Raw genomic sequence first — 13,794 nt, 5'->3', positions numbered from 1 at the left:
GTCGCGGTTGGTACGTCATCACGCTAGTTGACGCCCCCCGACGTCATCCTCCATGCATGCAGCTACTACGAACGTCGGTTAGCGCCCGTCTTTGAAAAGTAATGTTTTCCTAATGGCGAATGAATGCAAAGAAGAGTTATTCAGGCGGGGGAGTGGACAGGTGAGTCATGCCGGACTGTGAAAGAGTAGAATGAGAATAACAAATGTTAAAGTATTTTAAGAAGCTGTTTTTTTGGTGTGGAAGGATGAGCTAGCTTGCTGAGCTAGCAGACAACGCTCAAACCAAGCTGGACAGAAAATATTGAATATAAATGTAGCGGTGGAGGTCATATTTAACATATAAGAGAGTTAGGCATATATATATATATATTTTTTTTTTTTCCTGAAGGAATAAATAATATATGTATATATGTACAGTATGTGTATATATATACACCGTATTTCCTTGAATTGCCGCCTGGGCGCTAATTAATTTAAAACCTCTTCTCACTCCTGCGCTTACCAAAGGCATGCGGTAAAACAGGGGTAGGGAACTTATGGCTCGGGAGCCAGATGTGGCTCTTTTGATGACTGCATCTGGCTCTCGGATAAATCTGAGCTGGCATTGCTTAACACGATAAGTAATTAATAAATCCACTTGTAATCACAGTGTTAACAATAATCCATCCATCCATTTTCTACCGCTTATTCCCTTTTGGGTCGCGGGGGGCGCTGGCGCCTGTCTCAGCTACAATCAGGCGGAAGGCGGGTTCAAAATATAAAACATTCTCATGCGTTTTTAATCCATCCATCAGTTTTCTACCGCACCTATTCAAGAAGTTGCGTTAATGCTAAGAAGTTATTTATTTATTATTGGTTAGTGTGGGGCTTGCCCTCCTGGGGGTTCTTCAGACCACCAAGCACCGACATGAGAGCCTGTTTCAGGGTTACAATATTGTTTTATTTTTCAATAAGTCTCTCAGTTGTTTTCCAGCAATTGTCTTTTTCTCTTTCGTTTTCGCTCGCGCTCTGGCTCCAGCCCCAACCCCGTCTCTCCTCCTAGCTGCGGCTTATAACAGAGCGACAGGTGATTAGATAACAAGGCCCAGGTGGGCCGTCTACGCACCTGTCGCTCTTTCAGAGGCCGGTCCTGGCACACCCCAGTTTACTGCAGGCCGGCAGGCCACGCCACCTTCACAGTTAGCTTCAGAATAACAATGTTATTACAAAGAATAAGAGACCTATTATACTCTAGAAACATTGGTCTTACTTAAAAATGCACGCGTTAAGTTGTGTTCAGTGTTAAACATTTTTTTATATGGCTCTTACGGAAATACATTTTAAAATATTTGGCTTTTTGGCTCTCTCAGCCAAAAAGGTTCCCGACCCCTGCGGTAAAAGTTAGCATGCGCTATTTATTTTAAAACCTCTTCTCACTCCGGCACTTACCAAAGGCATGCTGTAAAAATTTGAGTGTGGTGTAAGCGTGGACCTTAAATCCTACTGAATAGCTCTTAATCTTCCCCCCTTCATGCGATTTCAAATTACCGGTATTGAAATCAGCCTCCTCCATTTTGAAAATGATGACAGGGGAAGTGTCACTCGAGACGTCACGAGTTTGACCAGGCGGTAATACTAAGCACGCGCTCATTATTTTGCAAAGCGAGTTTGACCCGGCAGTAATTCAAGGCAGGCACATACTATATGCCCTGCGGCAATTAAAGGAAATACTGTATATATATATATATATATATATATATATATATGTATATATGTATATATGTATGTGTGTGTGTGTTTTATATATATATATATATATATATATATATATATGTATATATGTATGTGTGTGTTATATATATATATATAGTATGTATCTATATACGTATATATGTGTGTATATTTAGATGTATACATATGTGTATGTAAAGATGTATGTATATGTGTAAATATATCTATGTATATATTTATATGTATGTATATATATGTATGTATACATATGTAAGTGTATACCGTATTTCCTTGAATTGCCGCAGGGCATATAGTATGCACCTGCGTTGAATTACTACCGGGTCAAACTCACTTTCCAAAATAATTAGCGCATGCTTAGTATTACCGCCTGGTCAAACTCGTGACGTCACGAGTGACACTTCCCCCGTCATCATTTTCAAAATAGAAGAGGCTGATTTCAATACCGGTATTTTGAATTTGCATAAAGGGAAGAAGATTAAGAGCTATTCAGTAGGATTTAAGGTCGAAGCTTACATCACACTCAAATTTTTACTGCATACCTTTGGTAAGTGCCGGAGTGAGAAGAGGTTTTAAAATAATTAGCGCATGCTTACTTTTACCGCATGCCTTTGGTGAGTACAGGAGTGAGAAGAGTTTTTAAAGTAATTAGCGCCCCGGCTGCAATTCAAGGAAATACGGTATATCAATCAATCAATGTTTATTTATATAGCCCCAAATCACAAATGTCTCAAAGGACTGCACAAATCATTACGACTACAACATCCTCGGAAGAACCCACAAAAGGGCAAGGAAAACTCACACCCAGTGGGCAGGGAGAATTCACATTCAGTGGGACGCCAGCGACAATGCTGACTATGAGAAACCTTGGAGAGGACCTCAGATGTGGGCAACCCCCCCCCTCTAGGGGACCGAAAGCAATGGATGTCGAGCGGGTCTAACATGATACTGTGAAAGTTCAATCCATAGTGGCTCCAAGACAGCAGTGAGAGTCCCGTCCACAGGAAACCATCTCAAGCGGATCAGCAGCGTAGAGATGTCCCCAACCGATACAGGCGAGCGGTCCATCCTGGGTCCCGACGAGCGGTCCATCCTGGGTCTCGACTCTGGACAGTCAGTACTTCATCCATGGTCATCGGACCGGACCCCCTCCACAAGGGAGGGGGGGACATAGGAGAAAGAAAAGAAGCGGCAGATCAACTGGTCTAAAAAGGAGGTCTATTTAAAGGCTAGAGTATACAAATGAGTTTTAAGATGAGACTTAAATGCTTCTACTGAGGTAGCATCTCGAACTGTTACCGGGAGGGCATTCCAGAGTACTGGAGCCCGAACGGAAAACGCTCTATAGCCCGCAGACTTTTTTTGAGCTCTAGGAATCACTAATAAGCCGGAGTCTTTTGAACGCAGATTTCTTGCCGGGACATACGGTACAATACAATCGGCAAGATAGGCTGGAGCTAGACCGTGTAGTATTTTATACGTAAGTAGTAAAACCTTAAAGTCACATCTTAAGTGCACAGGAAGCCAGTGCAGGTGAGCCAGTACAGGCGTAATATGATCAAACTTTCTTGTTCTTGTCAAAAGTCTAGCAGCCGCATTTTGTACCAACTGTAATCTTTTAATGCTAGACATTGGGAGACCCGAAAATAATACGTTACAGTAATCGAGACGAGACGTAACAAACGCATGGATAATGATCTCGGCGTCTTTAGTGGACAAAATGGAGCGAATTTTAGCGATATTACGGAGATGAAAGAAGGCCGTTTTAGTAACGCTTTTAATGTGTGACTCAAAGGAGAGAGTTGGGTCGAAGATAATACCCAGATTTTTTACAGAGTCACCTTGTTTTATTATTTGGTTGTCAAATGTTAAAGTTGTATTATTAAATAGAGGTCGGTGTCTAGCAGGACCGATAATCAGCATTTCCGTTTTTTTGGCATTAAGTTGCAAAAAGTTAGCGGACATCCATTGTTTAATTTCATTAAGACACGCTTCCAACTGACTACAGTCCGGCGTGTTGGTCAGCTTTAGGGGCATGTAAAGTTGGGTGTCATCAGCATAACAGTGAAAGCTAATACCGTATTTGCGTATGACGTCACCTAGCGGCAGCATGTAGATGCTGAAGAGTACAGGGCCAAGGACCGAACCCTGGGGAACTCCACACGTTACCTTAACATAGTCCGAGGTCACACTGTTATAGGAGACGCACTGCATCCTATCAGTAAGATAAGAGTTAAACCATGACAGGGCTGAGTCTGAAATACCAATTCGTATTTTGATACGCTCTAATAAAATATTATGATCGACGGTATCGAAAGCAGCGCTAAGATCGAGGAGCAGCAACATAGATGACGCATCAGAGTCCATCGTTAGCAATAGATCATTAGTCAGTTTCAGTCGAGTGATTTGCCCTGAAACCGGATTGAAAGGTTTCACATAGATTGTTAAACGCTAAGTGCTCATTTAGCTGCTCTGCAACAATTTTTTCGAGGATTTTCGAAATAAAGGGAAGGTGAGACACCGGTCGGTAGTTTACCATGAGGTCTGGATCGAGGTTAGGTCTTTTAAGGAGAGGATGAATAACCGCTTTTTTGAATGCAACGGGAACAGTGCCCGAGGAAAGTGATAAGTTTATAATATTTAGCACTGATGGACCTAATAATACAAAAAGCTCCTTGATAAATTTCCCAGGAAGTGGGTCAAGTAAACATGTTGTTTGTTTTATTCCATTTACACGTTGTAACAATCCTTCTAATGTTATTTCATCAAAACGAGAGAAACTATTTTGGATATTTGCAGTATCCGCCGTATATACAATCGTATCTGTGTTACTATAACCCCGTTGTAGCTGGGACGCATTGTCTTTAATCTCCTTTCTAATAAGTTCAATTTTCTTATTAAAGAACTTCATAAAGTCATCTGCCGAATGGGTGGAGCTACTGGAAGGAGTCCCTTGTTGGGTTAGCGATGCTACTGTACTAAACAAAAATTTTGGATCGTTTTTATTAATGCGGATGAGATTTGAGTAATAATTAGTTTTAGCTAAGGTAAGCATGCGTTTATAAGTTATTAAACTATCACTCCATGCTTGATGGTGCACCTCAAGTTTAGTCGTGCGCCATTTGCGTTCCAGCTTTCTACATAATAATTTCTGAGCTCTAGTTTCTTCAGTAAACCATGGCGTACGCCTTTTTGGAGCCTTTTTTAACTTCAGCGGTGCTATACTATCAATGGTTTCGCGCAGGGCGTTGTTAAAGTTGTTAGTGAGGTTATCAATAGAGCCCACATACTTTGGGAACGGTGCCATTACCGAGGGCAGTAGGTCCGCAAGAGTCGTCGTTGTGGCAGCATTAATGTTGCGGCTGCTATAGCAGTTATTATTATTATTAGCTTGCCGAACATGAGTCTGAACTTCGAATTTTATAAGGTAATGATCGGACATTACTTTAGTATACGGGAGTATCATAACTTTGGAGACGGTGATACCTCTGACAAGCACTAGGTCTATCGTATTACCGTTGCGATGCGTCGGTTCATTTATTATTTGTGTAAGACCACAGCTATCAATTATAGTCTGGAGCGCCACGCTATACTGTATATGTATGTATATATATATATATATATATATATATATATATACATACATACGTGTTTAAGTACGTATGTATGTATGTATGCATGTTTATATGTATGTATACATATGTATATGTATGTATGTGTTTATATGTGTATGTATGTATATATATATATATATATATATATATATATATATATATATATTTATGTATGGATATGAGAGCCTAATTTTTAGTTCCATGCAGTGCGTCTACACCACTCTAAATAACATGTTTATGGTTGTAAAATAGGTAAAAATAAAGTGGATGCTTCATTTAGTGACACACCGAAATATTGTTCCATTTTTCGCTGCCCTTGCAACCACTACTCATTTTATGACAAAAAAATGAGGGTGTTAAAATGTCATATTTTCTGTCAAATTAACTTCTGTGTCCACCTGTAAACTGTTATTTTCCAGAGTGAAGACTCAGATATTTGGGACGACACCGCCTTAATAATTGCCTACGATAAAGCTGTTGCTTCGTTCAAGGTATCCAGAGTGAAGTCATGTTGAAATACTCCTAGTTTTTGGTTTGTTGCTCACACTGTCTGTTCTTGCCGACAGTCCGCCCTGAAGGGTGAAGAAGAACCTCAGTCTACGGACCAAGTACCCCCGGGAAAGAAGCGACGAAACAACAGAAGGACAAAAGCAGACGCATCGACCGATAAAGAGGTATGAATATGAAATCGGCGTTCATAAAATCCTTCCATTGACAGAGTATTCACAGCGCTTCAAGTTTTCCACATTTTGTTATCCAAAATGGAATAAATGAATGAAATCCTCAAAATCCTGCACACAATACTCCATACAATTTTTTTGGGGGGAATTTTTTTTTCTTAGAAATTTTGAAAAAGGTAACGTGTCTAAATGCTGTGAATACTTCCCGGACGCACTTTATTTATTAAGGATGGGATTTATGGCTCTTTGAAGAGAGTCGGATCCTAAGGAGCCATTAAAAAAACTGGGTTGTTGTTGTTGTAATAAAAAAGTTCAACAAGTAAACAATTTAAACAATAGTATCAGTTTTATGATAAGACAAAGATCTGAATGATGGATTTACACAAATATTACTACTTTGATGGTAATTATTCGGAAATATTCGCTATCATTTTATTTGTTGTTGTTGTCATTGTAAACATTTCATAAGGTGCTGCCGTATTTCCATGCTCTTAAAAAAATATGCAAGTAGTAAGAGCATTAAAGTGTAAATAATACTACAATAAAAATTAGGATGTTATAGAAATGTGAGTACAAAATTATTCTACCATACATAGTGTATGTACGCTTAAACTACAAAAATACCATATATGTACGCGTAAATATATATGTTTGTATATATGTATATGTGTATATATGTATGTTTGTATATATATATATATATATATGCATATATGTGTGTATATATATTTGTGTGTGTATATATATGTGAATAGATTTTAGTGGGTTTATTTGATTTAAAAAAAAGTTGAAATTTGCATGTGCAGAAAAACGGCTCACAAACGAACGGCTCACAAGTGGGAATCGGTTATCATCGTTTGCTTAACTAAAAGAGCCATTCAAAAGACTGGATTTGTTTGCGAACGTCCCATCTCTATAATTTATACCAAACATGAGGACCTTACATTTCTTTGGTTAGTAAAAATGTTCCCTCTAAGGTACGCGCCTGTGCAATTGCACAGTGCACACGCGTCCTCTGCGCACAGAAAATCTAGGCCGCGCACAAAATCGAATGAAAAGATATGCGCATAACAGTGTGCACGTCTGCCGTCGCTCACGTGCACCACTGAATGCTCAAGGAGTTTTGGCGTTTGCTCACACATGAAAAATTGGAGGGAAAATTGGTTAGTAACCTCTTGTTGGACCATTTTTGTCACAGTGGCAGGTTGGAGATTCCTGCTCTGCCTACTGGTCAGAAGATGGCCAACTATACTCAGCGACCATCTCCTCTCTGGACGAGAAAAAGGGAACATGCGTAGTTGTCTACACGGACTACGGCAATGAGGAGGAGCATAACCTTGAGGACTTGCTTTCAGAGATCTCTGAGGGGGATGACGAAAACAATTACAAGGTAAAGCATCGTATATATTAAAAAAAATACTTGTATGGCAAGTAAAAAAAGAAAACACTAACTTTTGCTAACGAGTGCTGACATGCATGATGAGGACAAAAGTATCAGGATTCTTTCTACTGCTTGTATCACTCAATGTAAATATTCTCATCTTGTCATTCTTTTAACAATCCTTTATTGAAGAAGTCTAGCAAAGAAAAGCCATAAATCGTTGCAGCCTTAAAGACGTAACTTGAAACCTCCCGGTTTTGTGTAACCTGAAGGCTTTTTTTTTTCTTCTGACAATCCGCTCAGTGCAAACATATTACTGTGTGTAATCTGTGGATCGCTAATTCCGTTTGTATTCGCATTGTTCACCGTGTAATATTTTCACGGTTATTGGGGAGAACGTTTGAAGATCTGTCCTGGAACCGGAGATGAAAAATAGCATTTATGCTAATTCCGGTGCATTTGCAGCAATGTCATATAATGCACATTGTCCTAAATAAACTAATTAATACATACTTTATTTTCGGGGTGTTTTTTTTACCACATTTCAGACATGCGAGGTAGATTCCTCCACAGAGGAGAGCGGCAGCAGGTCTCCACCAGAACGGACCCAGTTCAAACCACAGCCACACAGTAAAGGCCCAAAGGCCAGAAACCACAAAGGTCCGCCTCCTCCTATGTGGGGTCCAGGATTCCCACCTGGCCTGCCTCCTATGCCGCCATTCAGACAGGTGAGATGCCATCTCTTCCTTTGACACCTCAACATGATGGTAAAGCCACAGTCTCTTAACGGCTCTTTTCCTTATTACTTTTATTCCAGGGTGGGAAAAAGCAATCTGGTCGTCATGGGCCTGTGCCGCCCCCTTGGCCTCCCATGATGCACTTTGGCCCACCGGTGAGTTTTGACAGATTGAAGTAAATCCAGGGTTTCCGCGGGTCATTTAAAAAGGATTTTGTGAAAACGATGGCCTTAAATAACATTCATAATAAACAAATGTGAAAAAAAAAGATCATACAATTGCAAATGGCAACAAAAAAAACCCCAAAACAAACAAACCCAACCCATTTTTTTTTACCTGGGGGGGGGGAACTGCACTTTAAGATGTTCAATATTTATTAAAGTGCAAATTTTGCTCACAAATATTGAGTCCATTTTATTTTGATGTTAGTTTACCTATTTAGCATAAATAAATTATTTCTAAAATGGCATTAAAAGTCATAACATTTTAATGTCCAAAGAGACATTTTAAAAAAATCATGGAATTGCAAATGGCAACAAAAAACACAACAAAACAAACCACCCGACTCAGTTTTTACAATGGGGATAAAAATAAAAACTGCACTTCACAATGTGCAATATTTATTAAAATGCAAATTTTACTAAGAAATATTGAGTGTATTTTATTTTGATGTTTGTTTACCTATTTAGCATACTTACATTATTCATAAAATGGCATTAAAAATAATTAAATGTGATGTTTAAAGACATTTTAAAAAAGCATAGAGTTACAAATGGCAACAAAAAAGACAACAAAATAAACCATTCAGCCCAGTTGTTTCAACTGGGGGGCGAAAAACTGCACTTTAAGATGTTGAATATTTATTGAAGTGCAATTTTTGCTAGCAAATATTGAGCCAATTTTATTTGGATGTATGTTTACCTATTTAGCATAATTAAATTATTCATAAAATGGCATTAAAAATCATAAAATTTTAATGTCCAAAGACATTTAAAAAAATATATCATGCAATTGTAAATGGCAACAAAAAAGACAACAAAACAAACCACCCGACTCAGTTTTTCGAATTAGGGTGGGGGGTTTGGGGGGGAACTGCACTTCTCGATGTTCAATATTTATTAAAGTGAAATTTTTGCTAACTATATATTTGAGTCCATTTTTTTTAAATATTTGTTTACATATTTAGCATAATTAAAATATTCATAAAATGGCATTAAAAATACATTTGATGTCCAATGACCTTTAGAAAACAAATAATGCAATTGCAAATGGCAACAAAAAAAGACAACAAAACAAACCACCCGATCCAGTTTTCCAATCTGGGGGGAAAAACTGCACTTTAAGATTTTCAATATTTATCAAAGTGCAATTTTTGCTAACAAATATTGAGAGTCCATTTTGTGTTGATGTTTCTTTACCTAATTAGCATAATTAAATTCCACTTACAATAAATAGTACAATATACCACAGTATTGAAAAATATGTTTATTGCACATTAAAGTTACTTACATTTTTATTTGTTACACAATTTTATTGTTTTGTTCTGCTTACATTAGCTCTTAATTTGGCCAGAGTTAATATCAACTTTTCAACTATTCAACATTCTTGTTGTCGGTTGTGTGCTTTTAATTGTATATAACGTCTGCAGTTGGACATGGACATTTCATTAGTTTTAAGTTGCAGTGAAAAGGCACTAAAAAGCATAGAATTAGATTTGCTGGCACATGCAGGAACCCTGAAATCAGCGCTATGTCAAAAGTCAGGACAACTTTACCTCAACTTACAAGTGGTTCTGTTTTTGGCTCCGTATCAAAACTGTTGTATCGCGCATCGTCTTCCATTAGAACCAATTTGATTGGTGTTTGGTTCTCTCAAAAGTGCACATTTTTACACGGAACATGACTTTTCGATAATAAATATTGTATGAAAACAACACCCGAAACCAGGAGTCAGCAAACATGTTGTAAGAGCCATATCGGACTAAAAATAAAAAAAACAAATCTTTCTGCAGCCGCTAAAAGGTATAAGCCTTATGTAAGTGTTATAATGACGGCAACACAATGAGTTAGTGTCTCAGAGGGTGAGATAACTACTGGCTTAAAACTGCCAAAGGTACAGATGTTTGTTCCCAAGTTAAAGGAAAGGACCGGCTGTCTTCTTCCAATGGATTTCTTACAATCTTTGCAAGCTGGGTAATGTTTGCTGTGGTCTGGAACAACATGGCACACAATCAGAAATGCAGCTAATATTACATACAGATAATGTGTCATGAGACATGCAAATATAAATCAATTACACAGAGAACATAAGTAAAGGAAATTAAATGAACTCAAATATAGCTACAAAGGAGGCATAATGAACCAATATGTACACACAGATAGCATGTTAGCATAGATTATTAGCACTCCACGCAAGTCAATAACAACAAAGCTCACCTTTGTGCATTCACGCACAGCATAAAACGTTTGGTGGACATAATTAGACAAAGAAGGAGTGGCATAATCACGTCTCTCTGTGGCAGCGACGGAGAAAGTTGTACACATAAACCAACTCATGTGAGTTCAAGTATCGTCAAAATTAGTAGCACAAAACGGCGCTCACCAAATACTGTCATCAATGAAGCATAAACACAAACATATTAAACAGTGGGCTTTATAACAATAAAAAAGGTTTTGGTTTTGTCTGTCCTCCTATGGAAACATTAAATACAACTATATTCTGTTAGCCCTGCAATGATGTGGCGACTTGTCCAGGGTGTATCCTGCTTTCCGCCCGAATGCAGCTGAGATAAGCTCCAGCACCCCCCGCGACCCCAAAAGGGACAAGCGGTAGAAAATGGATGAATGGACATTTTTCCCCCATCTTTTTACATTTCCATCCAAAGCTCCAGGGATCCACTAGGGCGGTGCTAAAGAGCTGCGAGTTGCTGACCCCCGCTCTAAACTATGAAATAAGGTAGTCATAATATGCAGAATATACTTTACTTGTTTATTTTTATTAAGGATCCCAATTAGTGGAGACTATTCTTCCTGGGGTCCAGAATATACCTTGGAGAGTGGACTTTTACAGCATTTCCTTCCCGCCGCTTCTCCGTCAGCAGCTTCTTCATATTTTCATGGATAAATGTCCACCTTTTAGATATTATGTTCACATTCTTGGACTCATTCTGCTTCAGCGTGGTGCAGGCTAGCAATGACGCGCTTGATGATTTTCTTATCTTTTTTTAAAGGGGAACATTATCACAATTTCAGAAGGGTTGAAACCAATAAAAAAATCAGTTTCCAGTGGCTTATTTTATTTTTCGAAAATTTTTTCAAAATTTTACCCATCATGGAATATCCCGAAAAAAGGCTTCAAAGTGCCTGATTTTCGCTATCCGAAAAATCCACCGTCCATTTTCCTGTGACGTCATCTAGTGATGCCAATACAAACAACACGGCGGGTAACACAGCAAGATATAGCGACATTAGCTCGGATTCAGACTCTGATTTCAGCGGCTAAAGCGATTCAACAGATGGTTGGAGTATGGAGGCAGATGGCGAAAACGAAATTGAAGAAAAAACTAAAGCTATTGAGCGAATAGCTATTGAAGCTATTCGGCGATCGCCTTCCAACCAACGATTGAGTGTCGCAGGGTATCTATACATCTCTGCCATGTCTGTTGTAGCAGACCAAACAAGGAACTTTTGCATCTTTTGACACTAGAGCAACTAAAATCTGTCGATTGGTAAGTGTTTGTTTGGCATTAAATGTGGGTGGAAGGAAAGGCTGGATGCAAATATAGCTACAAATGTACATACAGCTAGCCTAAATAGCATGTTAGCATCGATTAGCTGACAGTCATGCCCTGACCAAATATGTCTGATTAGCACATAAGTCAGTAACATCAACAAAATTCACCTTTGTGATTTCGTTGACTTTATCGTTGGAAATGCATCTGCTTTGAGTGTCGCAGTATATCCATACATCTCTGTGCCATGTCTGTCGTAGCATCGCCGGTAAAATGTGCAGACCAAACTATTAGCATGCCGTGCTAATCGATACACACTCCACGTAAATCAACTTGAATCCGTCCCTGATCGTGTTGATACACCCTCCGACAACACACCGACGAGGCATGATGTCTCCAAGGTACGGAAAACAGTCGAAAAAACGGAAAATAACAGAGCTGATTTGACTCGGTTTTTGTAATGTGTTTGACAAAATGGCGGATTGACTACCTAGGTGACGTCATCGCTCCTAAAGCGAATAATAGAAAGGCGTTTAATTCGCCAAAATCCACCCATTTAGAGTTCGGAAATCTGTTAAAAAAATATGGTATTTTTTCCGCAACATCAAGGTATATATTGACGCTTACATAGGTCTTGTGATAATGTTCCCCTTTAATTCAGTGACTATCCTCCACTCATGTCAGCACACTCTCGGGTGGAAATCAAACAAATGTTTATTCCCTCCCCAGATGATGCCTCCGCCTCCACCCATGAGTGCGGACATGGGTGATGACGAGGCCATGGGCAGCATGCTCATCTCCTGGTACATGAGTGGATATCACACGGGTTACTACTTGGTGAGTAAGGGTCGTCACACGAACAACACTTTGGAGACTTGTTCACACTTCATCTTTGTCCAGGGTTTAAAGCAAGGACGTAAAGAAGCGGCCAAATGGACCAAACCCAATCAGAAATAAGACTTGAGTTTGTTTAGGACACTTTTGTATTCTCTGTACATAAATAAAATAAAGGATATTAAAAGCGCTCTGGTAATGTACTTTTTGCCACAATTCAGCACTGACTTTATTAATTATTCACACACAATGTATTACTGATTACACTCCCTGGGTAACAGACCCACTTCTAAATTTAGTTGGTATATATTTTAGGTCAGGGGTGTCTAAACTTTTTGCACTGAAAAATCAAAATGTCATTAAAAACAAAACAAAAATTGAACATTTTCCCACTAAAATTATCAAGTGGTAAGTGTTCAAAATAAGTCAAACATTTATTTTATTTTTACTTTCAATGCTTAATTCTCTAGATCAGTGGTCCCCAACCACCAGAAATAACAAAAAAAAAAGTTTTTTTTTTTAATTTATTAAATCAACATAAAAAAAACAATATATACATTACATATCAATGTAGATTAATACAGTCTGCAGGGATACAGTCCGTAAGCACACATGATTGTATTTCTTTATGAAATGTAGTGGAATTTCTGACCTTTATACCATATTTTATGTCTGTTTTAGTCCAAAAAGAAAGTCTATCTATAAGCCTCTGAATCACTGGAAGAACATATGTATGGGAACGTTGAATTTGTGGTCGCTCTCACCATTCTACAAAATGTTTTGATTGTTTGTTACTAAGGGATCCACGGTTGTTTTGGAGCAAGCAGTTGCAAAACAACGAGACCTTGACACATGAGAGAAACATATAAAAAGCCAGTAGACCAATATTTGATATGATTTGCATAATTTTGCTTGATTCCGGATCCTTCGGAGGATGCTGTCTGTTTGCATTCGCAATTCAATCCAACTTGTACTTTTGAATATGATTAAATAAAACTTTTGTATTAAAACCACTTTGTTTGCTGTTTAAGCTTCGGACGATCCACCACAGAAAGCAAACCCCCCCCCCACCCCCGGTCCGCGGGACACA

The 13,794-nt window shown here is 38.6% G+C and overlaps 1 protein-coding gene across 1 annotated transcript; it reads left to right on the top strand.

Moving 5' to 3' along the window:
• Positions 1-2: 2 nt before the first annotated feature.
• Positions 3-12,894, top strand: smn1 (survival of motor neuron 1, telomeric). The gene is made up of 8 exons (XM_061897624.1): positions 3-160; positions 5,762-5,833; positions 5,909-6,016; positions 7,221-7,412; positions 7,952-8,131; positions 8,221-8,295; positions 12,600-12,707; positions 12,771-12,894. The coding sequence occupies exons 1-8, from the start codon at positions 113-115 to the stop codon at positions 12,825-12,827; spliced, it is 840 nt and encodes a 279-aa protein (XP_061753608.1). The 5' UTR covers positions 3-112; the 3' UTR covers positions 12,828-12,894.
• The last annotated feature ends 900 nt before the right edge of the window (positions 12,895-13,794 follow it).

The sequence above is a fragment of the Nerophis ophidion genome, linkage group LG01 (genome assembly GCF_033978795.1).
Source record: "Nerophis ophidion isolate RoL-2023_Sa linkage group LG01, RoL_Noph_v1.0, whole genome shotgun sequence".
Lineage (NCBI taxonomy): Eukaryota > Metazoa > Chordata > Actinopteri > Syngnathiformes > Syngnathidae > Nerophis > Nerophis ophidion.
The sequence above is the reverse complement of the archived record's forward strand: the minus strand, read 5'-3'. Positions and strand labels throughout refer to the sequence as shown.